The sequence below is a fragment of the Acomys russatus genome, chromosome 1, assembly GCF_903995435.1.
Source record: "Acomys russatus chromosome 1, mAcoRus1.1, whole genome shotgun sequence".
Taxonomy (NCBI): Eukaryota; Metazoa; Chordata; class Mammalia; order Rodentia; family Muridae; genus Acomys; species Acomys russatus.
Window position 1 is genome coordinate 107,413,418 of NC_067137.1, and position 14,263 is coordinate 107,427,680.

Here is a 14,263-nt window from a genome sequence, read left to right on the forward strand (position 1 = left end):
TGAGTGCTGGGATTACAGGAGTGTGCCACCACGCCCAGCTGTGGTACAGCCTTTTAATGCCAGCAGACACAGGCAGATCTCTATGAGTTTGAGCTAGAGGCAACCTCCTCTACATAGGAAGTTCCAGGACAGCCAAAGCTACATAGTGAGACACTATCTCAAAAAAGCAGCAAAAAATTCCAGAGCTACAAAGTGAGACCATGTCTTGAAAAACAAACAAAACAAAAAACAAAAAACAAAAAACACAAAAACAAAACCCCAAATTTAAATAAACTAAGTAAAAGTGCCAGTTGTAGTTTTAACCAACAATTTTAAGCTGCTGAATAAAAAGGTCTCCTAAATGAAAAAGAGCGTACACCTAGAGAATCAAGATGTCATACCTGTAGCCAGGTTGTGCAGAATTCCAACAGAGGCGGTGTGATAGATTATGTCATCACCGTCATTTAAGTAGTGCACATTGTTCCTGCAGTCTCTGCCCCGGTAGCCGAAAGCAAGCTCCAGCACAAGGTCCTGCAGCAATGACAGAAAGCACTGTACGTTCATTACGTTCTTCTTCAGACTAACCGTGCACCGGAGCTCTGTGACACAGAGAGTGCTAGCATTTTCTGTCAAAGCGAGAATGTGCTTTAGGCATTTCATAAACTTCTAACCAAAATTAAGCTAGACATTTCAATTTTTCTTTAGCTTTTCATGATTTAATATATACATACATACACACACACACACACACACACACACACACACACACACTTTGACTACCCCACCCCCACTATCCTCTTATCCCCTCCCATCCCACTGACCTCCTTCTTCCCCAAGGCTTTTGGTGCCTCTCTGCCTTTGATTGCTGCTGTCTGCACATGCATGGGTAGTGGGTATTTACTTAAGGAAAGGGCAACTTAACCAGGGGTTGCACCTGTGAGGAACATGATTTGTTCCCCCAGCTGTCTATGGATCCTCATGGAGACGGGCTTCTGCGCCCCTTCCATATTGGTGGTGGAGTATTGGTGGGCGCAGCCTAATGCTGGTAACCCCCATGCTGTGATTGCATGGGTGCAACAGCCATTAGAAATACCTTTTTATGCTTTCAGCAACGGAAATACACACTCCGTATTTTTCGCTATCAATGTACAGGGAGGAGAAGGGAATCACAAGGCCACCTCATTCCAAGAGAATACACTTGAGTTAAATACAGTCACATTCTCATGTCCAAAGGAATCTTTCTTTCTGTTTGTACTCATTGTTAGTCCAAGTATTTGTTCTACACTAGATAAATTATGTACAAGTTAGATACTCAGGAGAACCCAAAGTTGATTCTGACAAGTCAGAGAAAATTCTGGCAGAGAATCCTACAACTAGACATATTCATTTTTGTTGCCCTCACCGGGTGGTGGGAGGGAACTACAATCGCCATGCCTCCTATTCCTGCACACCTTTCTCCTGCTGGACTTAGGGCAGTTTGCTTGTTTCCTGCTGGTGTTGGCCCTATGAAATGCCTGTAAGATGGTTTTTTGATTGAGAAGGGGAGAAACAATCTCTAATTTTTAAATGTATCACATGAGGTACAAAGTTCCTGAAATTGTGCATTTAATCTTTAACTTTTAAAATCAATTTACTAACTATAAGACACCACCAAGGTGCCTAGGCTTCCCTGAGCCATAAACCATATAGAGTTACATTTAGAGGTTCTCCAAGATACAGATCAATTCAGACAATTATTTATACAAGAGTAAAAGACTCATTTGAAATTAATAGAATAAAAAGGTATCAATACAGATTTCAGACCTCCGTAAGAATTAAGCAACCAACTTTTACAACCACCAAAGATAATTAATTCAATATACCCGGTTTTATGAAAATTAATGGCAAAACTTGAATGATTTATTTTTTTTAAAAGGAAACTTGGGTATATTGGGAGATTTGTTTTTCTTACCTCTATGGGTCTCTTCTTCTTGCCAACATTGTTGGACTGAAGTTTCTCTGGCTGTGGTGGGGCCCTACTCACTGGGGGCCTGGAAGGAGAAAAGGCAGGTCACTTAGGGCCTCCACTGGGTCTCCAAACCCGCCCTCCAGAAACATCAGCCTCCCCAAAGGGAGCCCACTTTCCTTCCACTAGACTGTGTTCTCTGTATCTTTGCAACTTCTAATGTAGAAGGAAACAATATGTATATTAATTTTTACCTTAAATAGCATTGGCCTGTGTCTCATAATGTAAATACCATAGCATCAGAATAAGCAACTGTAAAAACGTTAGTCTAACCCACTCAAACACTCCTGGATGGGTGCATTACCATCAATGCCTGCACTACAGCTCTAAAGCATCCCTTATGGCTCATAGAGCAGACATACAAACATTCTGACAGTGGATTTGAATAACATTTTCATGAACTGTTTATTGCTGGAAATCTAATATATACGAATTCAAACTTACATGGCCCTCACATGCTCCCCGATGCCTGAATTCCCTCATGATGACTAATGGCATCAACGTCAGAAAGTTATTCAAGAAAGACATTTTATAGTCACGAAGCAATGTAAGCCATACAACACCCCATAAAAAGTCATTACCACAACTACTGTCTCCAAATTTCTCTCTTCCCTAATCGGTTTATGAAATATTTATCACATTTCCCTACATAATAGGTCTTGAATCAATCCCTTTCTTATCCTCTCAGAATCTACTAAAATGTTCTCTATTCCAGCAGGGCACATGTTCATATTTTGAATTATATAATTGTGGAGGCACTTTTGTAAAACCTTTAATTTTTAAAAGCCACTTACTAGTGGCTCAACCATTATTTAAATATTTTATAATTTGAACACTAAATCTAAATTATTCATTAACCCTTCCCTAAATTTTACATATTCAATTTATAACTAAATAAGAAAGGATACTCATTAATTTTATAAAAACTTCCAATATTTAATTATTTATTAAAAACACACAAACAAATTTCAAAATTATTGTCAAGTCACATATTTATAAAGCTAAAAAATTATTGCATCTTTTAAAAACTATTTAAGTGTGTGTGTGTGTGTGTGTGTGTGCATTAGCACATGTCTGAGTGTATATATGTGCATCACATGCACGCAGGGGCCAACAGAGGTAAGAAGTGGTGTCGGGTGCCCTACAACTGGAATTAAGGATGGTTGTGAGCTACCATGGTGTGCTGGGAACTGAACCCAGGTCCTCTGCAAGAACAGCCAGTGCTCTTAACCGCTTAGCCATCTCTCCAGCCCTGGTGCTGCATATTAAACATGCATTACAAATAAATTCAGAATGTTGGAGATCTGGTCTGGAGGTAGCACAGTGGCCTAGCATGAGCAAAGCCTTCATTTGATTCTGAGTATTGTAAAACAGTGCTCAATAAATGTATATATTCACATAGAACATGATTAATATGTATCAAGCATGACTGACTGCTGTCATAAAAATATCTTTATCAGAAACATGTAAGTTTCCATGTTATCATAAAACTTTAAGTTCAAACCTTCATATTTTTTAATTTCTGTAAGTAAAAGCATAACTAAATGTATGCTATTTAACATTTAAGAATATTCCTACCCAGAGAAGTAGCTCAAAGAAGATAAAAAGCTTCTCCCAAGTCAACTTAGTTGGTGAACATTATTCAATGTTTAAGTTGATCTGATGGTTTTAATTCTAACTCCATTAGCAAGTTTTATCTATATAACCTTATATAAAAATTAAGCATATTTTATTTTTTTTTTACAATGCAGAAAATGATGTTCTTTTTAAAAAAATTTTTTTTATTAATTTATTCTTGTTATATCTCAATGGTTATCCCATCCCTTGTATCCACCCATTCTTCCCTCCCTCCTATTTTCCTCCTATTCCCCTCCCCTATGACTGTTCCTGAGGGGGATTACCTCCCCCTATATATGCTCATAGGGTATCAAGTCTCTTCTTGGTAACCTGCTGTCCTTCCTCTGAGTGCCACCAGGTCTCCCCCTCCAGGGGACATGGTCAAATGTGAGGCACCAGAGTACGTGAGAAAGTCATATTCCACTCTCCACTCAACTGTGGAGAATGTTCTGACCATTGGCTAGATCTGGCTAGGGGTTTAAAGTTTATCACCTGTATTGTCCTTGGCTGGTGCCTTAGTTTGAGCGGGACCCCTGGGCCCAAATCTGCCTATCATAATGTTCTACTTGTAGGTTTCTAGGACCCTCTGGATCCTTCTACTTTGCTATTCTCCCATGCTTCTCTCATCTAGAGTCCCAATAGGATGTCTTCCCCTCTGTCCCAGTTTCCTGGTAAGTGAAGGCTTCCGTGGGACATGGTGTATTTTAATTTTTACAAAAACATTTTTATTTAATTTATGTGCATTGGTGTGAGGGTGTCAGATCTTGGAGTTACAGACAGTTGTGAGCTACCATGTGGGTGCTAGGAATTGAACCTGGGACCTTTGGAAGAGCAGACAGTGCTCTTAACCACTGAGCCAACTCTCCAGCCCGCATATTTTAATTTTTATACATATTATTTACATAAATCACACTACTGCCTACAATGAAATTTTTTGACTTGTTAAATTATGTAATTTGGATGGATAAAATTTTAGTAATATAGTGACTTATGTAAACCAAATAATTAAGATATCATTCCTTCAGAGGGAGGGAAGGTGGGAACTGAGGCAAAGAACAAAGAATCATTGTTCATTAATGGCAAATAGAAGAGATGATAAAACAAAATTTGGTCTTGTAAACATAGCAAGGAGAGGGTTACCTGGATCCTCTATTAAGCAGCAGATAAAAAAGGAGAAGGATTATAACACGTATTTAAATTTTAAGCATTATTACAGAATCTCACATAATCAAATATTGCTAGGTTTAGCACAGATAACCTATAGTTCATATATTATTAAAGGTTTGTTTTTAGTTTATTACTGTACATAAGAAAAGCTTAAAGTATTCCATTAGTGGCAGAGAAGTCAGAAGATTTTAAAAAAGTAGACATAGGAGAATTCAGAATGTTCTGTGGTAAATTTTAGATCATCATTCAAGCAAAATATTTAATCTTATCTTTGTTCTGAAGAAAGGAAAAGAGGTAGCCAGGCTGGCACATGCTTCTAATGTGGATCTCTGTGAGTTCAAGGCCAGCCTGGCCTACAAAGCAAGTTCAGGACAGTCAAGGCTACAAAGAAACCCTGAAAGAAAGCAGGAAAGCAAGCAAGCAAGAAAGAAAGAAAGAAAGAAGAAGAAGAGAAAGAGAAAAGAAAGAGGGAAGGAAAGGAGAAAGAGAGAGAAGAGAAGAGAAGAGAAGAGAAGAGAAGAGAAGAGAAGAAAGGAAAAGAGAACGGCAGCCAGGTATCATGGGGCCACTTCAAGGAAACTGTAATGAGACCACCAGTCAGATCCAAGAAGGTTCTCAACTCAAGCAGCTGCCTCAGTCACTTAGGGTTTTGTGAGTTTGAGACTTGGCTACCAAAGGAAATACCCTTAAAAAGAAAAGTGCCAACTGACTGTGGTGGTGCTCTTTCTTAATGCCAGCACACTTTGGGAAGCTGAGGCAGAAGGATTGCTGTGAGTTCAAGGCTAACTTGAGCAGCACTGCTAGTACCAGGACAGCCAGAGCTACACATCAAGACTTTCTCTCCAAACAAAAAACCCCCCAACTCCTACCCCAGAAGGAACGAGGCCTGGCAGGTGGGACATGACTGAAATCCCAGCATTTGGGTAGTTGAGGAAAAAGGACCTCAAGCCAGGTCTGGCTACACTTCAAGATTCTGTCTTAAAACAACGAAATAAAAACACGAGGGTATGAGGATGCAACTGTGTCCCATCACTTGAGGCCTGGATTCACACTCAGGGGTGGGAGGAGAGTGATGACAACATAATCAGAGCTGAACAGGGTCACAGGAGTCTCCTAGCACACTTTCCTGCCAGATGGGGGTCCAAGCACAGGAGCACACACACTTGTGATGGTGAGGTTACTTCACCTAAGGAGCTGTTCACATCCAACACAGCAATTATATCTCTACTTAGCTTCGTGTTTGCAAACAAGCAATTCCTAAATGGCTGAGTGTTCCCAGAAGCAGCCTTCCAACTTTGCTTCACTCTGTGCTTTCTTCTACAGTACTCAGAACTGTCTGTTTGCTTTAACTTGGAGCTCAGTATTAAACACATTACTTTCCATACAGGCCTACGACGGGTGTTCCATTTAAGTTTACGTAAAATTATGTGGGCCTCTTCAGAGGTCAAAGGCACACTCTGGACTCATCTTTGCATATACTACTCTGTTGAAATTGAATAATGAATTTCTCAGATAATTTCTGCTGTCAATTTATTCAAGGATACCCAATTGGGTTTCTGAATAATTTGGTCTCAAGTGTATTTTTCATCCTCATCTCCCATCACTTTCTTAGAATTTTTGATCTTCTCTTACTTCTAAAATCGACTAATTTCCATATTGTCTCCTTTAGAATTGCTCTGAAGACATTTTCATCTCACTGAAGGTAGCTGCAAGCCAGCAATCCAACAGCCTTCCTTATCCATGTATTATTGTTAAATTTAAAAATACCGTAATTACCAAATTTTAATTTTTAAATGAATGTGTATAGTAAACATCATTAAACAAAACAAATGTTTAGTACTGAATAATCTTTCTAGTCCATGAAAAGTCATTTGTAAAACTAACTCATAATGAAGGCCTACTCTCTTAATAACAACTACATTTCATTTTCTAATTATGTTTATCAAAAGTAACAATGTTTTATAGGAAAAATTAATACATTAAAATACTCTTAGGATCAAAACAGAATAAAAAACATTTTAATAGAATATGTTCTTTAATAAATCACTTACCTTACTACCCCCTGTCTTTGAAAGGAGAAGAGAGTGGGGAAACACACAGGAAATTGATGGTGAATATATACAGTAATAAGTAAGCAGAATAAAAGTAACATCAAAAGAACTTTAATACAAAAATTCTAATTTTATAACAGATTTCAGATATTTTAATTAAAGTACTAGAAATTTGGTTAAAAATTAACTATCTCAGATATAAAATATTTGCTATATTTATTCAAAAACTCATATCACTATTAAAATCATTTAGAAAAAAATCCACCAAGTATTAACTAAATATAATAATAATATAATAATATATTATATATTATATATATATTATAATATATATTATAATATATAATATATATTATATATATAATATAATATATAATAATATATTATATTATATTATATATATATATAATATATATAATATATTATATATATATTATATATAATATAATAATATAATAAATAAATATAATAATAATCAATTGTCATCAGAAACATTTCCTTTAGTGGATAACTGGCTACCTAGCTGCTTCTGAGCTAACTAATATTTAATGACTATCATTAAAATAGGAAACAACTGTTTAAACAAGTAAAGCATACTTTGAGTAATATATTCAAAACTGGCAAAAGAAGTAATTTTTTAATCTCCTTTTATTTTATCCTTTTTTTGTGAAAATGATTATTTTGAGCTATATTAGTGACCTCTGTCTCAGCATTTTCAAAAGAACATAGCAGAATTGGCACCTACAGAAAATGAAAATGAAACACCAAAAAAATTAATAATTCAGAAATAATTCTGGGAAGTTAGCTGTAAAAAATCCAAACTAGAGCTGGGCATGGTGGCTTACACATGTAATACCAGCCTTTAAGATGCAGAGGCAGAAAAAGTATTCATTTGAGGAAAGCCTGGGGTACTAAACACAGTGAGTTCCAGGCCTGACTAGGCTACAGAGTCAGAACCTGTCTCAAACAAAACAAAACAAAACAAAAACCACCAACCAACCAACAAAACAAACAAACAAAAAACCAAACAGAAATGGTTACAGTAATGACAGCATTAAACAGTTCTTCAAAAAAAGGAAAATATTTCCATCTGCAATCTTGTGGCTTGATTCACCAATGAAGAGGGAATCTGCTTTACTGTGACAAATTATGGCTTCTAGAGTAAAGTTAGCTTACATAATAAACTGATCTGACAAATGATAACATTTCTTTGAAAAATATCAATATAACTTATGAAATAGATTGTGGCCCTTTTGACTTTTCATTACTTAGGATACAGAAGTTCCCTTAAATACTAATAATAATTCTTCAAGTATTCCATTTACAAAACCCATATTTGTTCATTTTTATGTATTCCTGTAATTGATAAATATTTAGGTGTACTCATTACATTGTGAATATTTGTTTGAGGATTAATATTTTAGGTTACTCTTTCTTTTTTCATGAGACAGACTCTCACTTTGGAGCCCTGGCTGGCCTGGACTCTCTTTGTAGACCAGGCTAGCCTCATATTCGCCGAGATTTGCCTCCCTCCATGTGCTGGAGTTACAGATGTGCAGCATCATGCCCAGCCTACTCTATCTCACTGAATGAGAGTGGTGTCAGTGGCAAAGATCTATTTATTAATCCTTAATATTTGATTTATTCAATTGTTGATTATTTTATTTAGCATTTGAAAATAATCCACAGGTAAGTATTACAGCTCTTATTCTGCGAGTGAAGTAAAAACAGCTAAGGATAGATGAATATTTTTCAAGGTCACACAGCTGGTAAATGACATAAATGGGTATTTTATCCTTTTGGCTGGCTCCAAATGTATGAGCTCAGCACTAGACACTATCTTCTTCTTTAAAAAAAGAAGAAAATGTTTGTTTGTTTATGAGTGCTCTATCTGCACATACACCTAGATGCCAGCAGAGGGCATCAGATCCCAGCTGTGAGCCACCATGTAGTTGCTGGGAATTCACCTCAGGGCCTCTGGGAGAGCAGACAGTGCTCTTACCCCGCTGAGCCATCCTTCTAGCTCTAGACACTATCTTCCAACAAGCTGCCTCATCCTGGAATGCAATACAAGTATTCAGATCACAGTATGAACGACTTTGCTAAAAATGCTTTTATACTTTGCCTATTAACACAGCACATGGGCACACTCCCTCTCTGGCTCTTTTGCAGATGCCTACCCACTGTTGTTACCTAGGGTATTTTATGGACACTGGGTACCTAAAGCAGAAAGGTGCTGCATTCCCTGGGAATTGTAGCAGCATAAGTTCTCAGAACGCCTCACTGTCTCCTTCCCCATTATTAGGTGCAGCTCACCCCTAACTTCATCCCTGCCCTTAAATATTAAACCCACATTTCACTTTCCCCCCCATCAGATATGAACTTACAATAAAGTTCCCTTGTCACAGGCTTCTCTGGAAGCCACTGCTAGCCCACCCACCGCCACAGCTGTGTTTCTCACTGTTCCTGGATAATGCATTGTATTATGTCAACCTCTTCACCAGTGGAGTCTATGCCATAGGCTGATTTTGTTCTGTTTGTGATTCTGAGGGCACAGCCTGGGGCCTCACTCGTACTGGCAAGTGCTCTATCACCAGGCTACAGCCACAACCCCCAAATGCCTCTTTACTGTCCTCCATCCTTGACTTGGAAAACATTAGGTTAAACTCTTCATAACGAAGACTTTACTAAAAAGCTCTGTGCTGGGCTAGGGAGACACCCCATGTGCGTGTCTTACAATCATGACGGCTTAAATTCAATCTTCAGAACCCAGGAAAAACACCCAGGTGTTAACCCTGACGCTCCCTGGCCAGCCAGACTTGCTTATTTGGGGAATTCCAGGCTAGTGAGAGGCTGTTAAAAACAAAACAAAAAAGATGAAAAAGATGGATGGTTCCTGAGAAACAACAGTCAACAGACAAGGTCTGTTTTTAACTTCTACAGGCATGTGTATACATGTACACTCACACAAACATGTACATGTATGCACACACAGAAACACACTTCACAAACTTGATCTGCCTATGTTGATTCCACATCAAGGAAAGTAATTTCCATTAAAGGCAGGCTACACTTCAAACTTTTTGTAAAAATTTTGAAATAATGACAGCTACCTCTTCATTGAGGATGTAGACAGGGCTTTTAAAGATTGAGTCACACCTCTATCTCTTCCCCAATCTATCACACACTTACGAAAGTCAGAAAATTAATGATTAGTTCAATCATAGTAATTGCATATTATGTAACATTCCCTGAACTCCTTACAGAGAGTGTCAACACCAAAGTCACTTAAGGATAATTTCTAACAGTGCATCACAACTGCTTCTACAAGAAACCTATTTAGATATAATTCAAAAATTTATATCAGTCTCTTTTTCCTTGCCAATCTTTAAACTTGATTATTACCTCTCATCAACTGATGGCTCTTTTTGTTGCAAATGAGGCTTGACTCCAAACATTGGGCGAATATTGGTTGATAAGGCTCTGATGGTGTAACTAATTTCATTCTCTCGTGTAACATCGCTGTCATAGCCTGCCATCAAAACAAATGCTATTAGGTGATAATAGGTGATCACTTACAATCCTATAAATTCATCTTCTTCCAACAATATAAAATAAATTATTAAAGGCACATTACTAAATATGCAACTAGAAAAATTTATGTGAAGAATATTTAAAATATGTAATGATGTCTATTAATTATCACTAATTGTACGTTACTGAAGCTACAAAAATGAGGTCAACTATTCTGTTTTTATTAAAAATATTATATATATGTATACGCATACATTAGTACATACCCTCAACTGCTAAGTGTGAGTGGTTTAATTATTTATCCTGTGCTTTTATTTTTTATTTTATTTTAACTTTTGGTTTTTTGAGACAGGGTTTCTCTGTGCAGCCTTGACTATCCTGGACTCACTTGTAGACCAGGCTAGGCTTGAACTCACAGCAATCCATTTGCCTCTGCCCCCAAGTGCTGGGATTAAAGGCATGCAGCACCACTGCCCGGCTATCCTGTGTTTTTATAATTACTGATATTAGCCAAGTTTGGTAGCACATGCCTTTAATCCCAGTACTCGGGAGGCAGAGGCAGGTGGATTGCTGAGAATTTGAGGCCAGCCTGGTCTACAGAGTGAGTTCCAGGACAGCACAGGCTACAAAGAGAAGCCCTGTCTTGGAAAACCAAAAGGAAAAAAGTATATAATTACTGATATTAGTGACACATTAAGAAAATCGAAATTATTTCAAAATATAAAGCTCAATGATATAAAAGCTTTTAACAGCACTTACTTAAAATAGATTGCCTGTCTTAGAGATAATAAATATCTAAGTCATCAATATATGCCAGTTATGAATCACAAAAACAATTTTGTTGTAAAACTGATTCAAACACCAAAAATACCATTGTTCAAACATGATTGTGATGTTTAGCTTCTGTAGTTTCAATCAGTGGAGCCCTTTTTTTCTATATTTTTGTTAAGATGTTTTAAAATGGCCTACCTCCATCTTCCTCAGAGTCTATGTCAGACTCCTCACTATCACAGGACCTTCTTTCTCGGTAGCTCTCTGTTTCATTTGTCCACACCATTAAGGACATGTCTGCTCCCCCCAGGGTAACCAGCATGCTGTCATCGTAAGTCCAGCGGACATTTGTGACGTGTGTGCTATGAGCCACATATTTCTTAAACTTTCCAAATTTTCCCTGAAGGTAAAATAATTCAAATATACTTTCTCAATTGTAGTACTGAGCCTGGTTTTTCAAGTTTGAGCTAAAGATATATAATATATCTATAATAAGCCCACAGTTACATTTCACCTCAGTTTGCTGTGCTTCCTGTGGTTAGCACTACACACAGTTTCTTTCTTTGCTTCATCTTTTGGTGTCCCACACCTGCTAGGCACGCAATAGGCACTCTACTGTGGAACCACACGCTCCAGAACCGCATTTCCCTTTTAAACACCAAGAGAACTATAAATTCTAGACCCTGGAAAGTTTATACAAGTAAATTTGAGGTCAATACACTATACACAGATTTTTAAGTGAACACCTTTTCAAAGTTGTTAACAAAGTTTCTTAAATAAAGCGCAGGGATGGGGAAGATGTTCGAAGGCAAAGGTGCTCGCTGCCAAGACTGATGATGAGTGGCATCTCTAGAAGGAGAGGACCAATTTCAGCAAGTGTCCTCGACCTCCACGGCCATGGCACATACATGCTCACACACATACACACATGTGCACATATATCCACAGACACACAAATAAATAAATGTTTAATTAAAACATAGTGAGTGAGTAGCAAAGTTAGTGAATTCTTGGGGGATCACAGAGGAGACAACAGAAATTAGGGGGCTGGTGAGACTGCTAAGTAGATAAAGGTACACCACCAAGCCTAGTGATCAGAGTTGAATTCTCAGAACCGCTTGCGGGGAAGCAGAGAACCTTCCCTCTCAAGTTGTCCTGTGGCCTCCACATGCATGCAGGCCATGAGGCACATATGCTCTGCCACACAAATAAATGTAATAAAGATTTTTTTTTCTAGGGAGGATGAGTCTGTCCTCAAGGCCCAGGGTTTCTCTAAGAGTGTGGTTATTGCAACCGTGATCTCGTCCTCCCTCTCTCCACTTCTCCTACTGGGAATCAAACCGACCAGGTAAACTCCGTACTATAAACTGACATACCCAGGTCTGGAATGGTTTCTTGAGTGCCTGAGCTCCCAGTAAGTTTTAAACCTTTGTTTTCATTTCAAAAAGAATCTTAAAATGCTAGTATGGGCAGCTGAGGCCACCATGAACTAAATAAATATCATGGTATTATTTCAGCACCCCACTTCAAACTGCTTATGTTCATGATAATGCTAGATTGCAATATGTAACTTAATTTATGGCAATTAGGAAGCAAATTAACTTGTACTATATACATATGTTTTGTTTCTGTAGTAAGCAGAAGCCTGATATTTTACAATAGCATGAATAGAGCATAGCAAAAGAAACGAACTGAAGAACAAACAACACAAGTTATATAACACTATAAAGAATCTGTACTATCTGGTTTTAGAAAAAAATCATCACATAAAATCAATGTTATTTAATTTTATAGGTATTTAAATATTTTAATATTTAATTGCCTTCTTTTCTGAAGTAAAACCTACATCTATAAGGCTTATATTGATTCCCTCTGTCCTTTTTTTTGGCTTTTTGAGACAGGGTTTCTCTGTGTAGCCTTAGCTGTCCTGAACTCACTTTGTAGACCAGGCTGGCCTTGAACTCACAGAGATCCGCCTGCCTCTGCCTCCCAAGTGCTGGGATTAAAGGTGTATGCCACCACCGCCTGGCTCTTATATTGACTCTTGGTATCATATATTTAAGTTAAATTTATACTTATAATTATTATAAAATTATTTAATACTAATAAAAGGAATGCTGAGGGAGGGATATTTATTTCTTTAATAATAAAAACACTGTACAATATAACATATAAACCAAGGCACAATTATAATAGTTATTTTAGATAAAAGCTATAAATATGATGCCAAGCACAGGGAAAACAATTCTAAACCTCTAGTGATACAATATCACATACTACCTATGCACTATAATTATTAAAACAATGACATTTCTACTCCCTCCACCATTTTCATTACAGCATCATTAGACAAGTTAAAGAGAAATACATACTTTAGCTGGGTACCTAAACAGCTTCACGAATCCCAAGTCATCCCCTGTGGCTAGGACCATTTTATCACTGGTGAGGCAAGAGGCAGTTACATCTGTGACTTCCCCAATTATTGGCCAAATTCCCTCACAACATAAACCAAGTACACTTGTCCATGATGCCCAACTAATTTTTTCCACCTAAAAAAAAAAAAAAAAAGAAAGAAAACTGCTGTAAGTTTCTAATATTTAATATACCAAGTCTGAACATTTTTCTGATACAGTAAAGACTTAGCAGGAAAACTGCTGAATCCTCAGCCAGCTTTACAGCTTCTCAGGCCAGTCTCCTGCAGAGAATTTCAGCATAAGACCATTCAGGACAGCCGGGGCGTGGTGGCGCATGTCTTTAATCCCAGCACTCGGGAGGCAGAGGTAGGCAGATCGCTGTGAGTTCGAGGCCAGCCTGATCTACAAAGCGAGTCCAGGGCAGTCAAGGCTACACAAAGAAACACTGTCTCAAAACAAAACAAAACAAAACAAAACAAAACCAAAACCAAGACCATTCAGGAAACATTTACTATGCATAATATGTGTCCTAGCTGCTGAGCATACAGTGATATGTGAAACGGCTTCTTCCCAAAGATTAGCCCAAAACACTGCCACTGAGTATTTTAGCCTCTACTAATTCATCATGAACATGTTTTCCAATCAGTCTAGGATAAGGACTCTGACAGCCACTTTCTTTAAGCCTCTTTCATGTTAAATTTGCTGAGCATCTCTTCCCAGGTCAT

The 14,263-nt window shown here is 37.6% G+C and overlaps 1 protein-coding gene across 8 annotated transcripts in view; it reads right to left on the reverse strand.

The window, feature by feature from the left end:
- Positions 1-14,263, reverse strand: part of Eml5 (EMAP like 5) — a 107,618-nt gene that overhangs the window by 18,409 nt on the left and 74,946 nt on the right. For 7 of the 8 annotated variants that reach the window (XM_051150318.1, XM_051150308.1, XM_051150299.1 and 4 more), the window contains exons 25-29: positions 13,497-13,673; positions 11,323-11,524; positions 10,225-10,351; positions 1,931-2,009; positions 381-510 (exon numbers count right to left, since the gene is read on the reverse strand). In XM_051150318.1, the coding sequence (XP_051006275.1) occupies positions 381-510; positions 1,931-2,009; positions 10,225-10,351; positions 11,323-11,524; positions 13,497-13,673 (715 nt within the window). Of the gene's footprint in view, positions 1-380; positions 511-1,930; positions 2,010-10,224; positions 10,352-11,322; positions 11,525-13,496; positions 13,674-14,263 lie in introns of those variants that run through there. The other variant, XR_007831082.1, reaches the window with a different exon arrangement.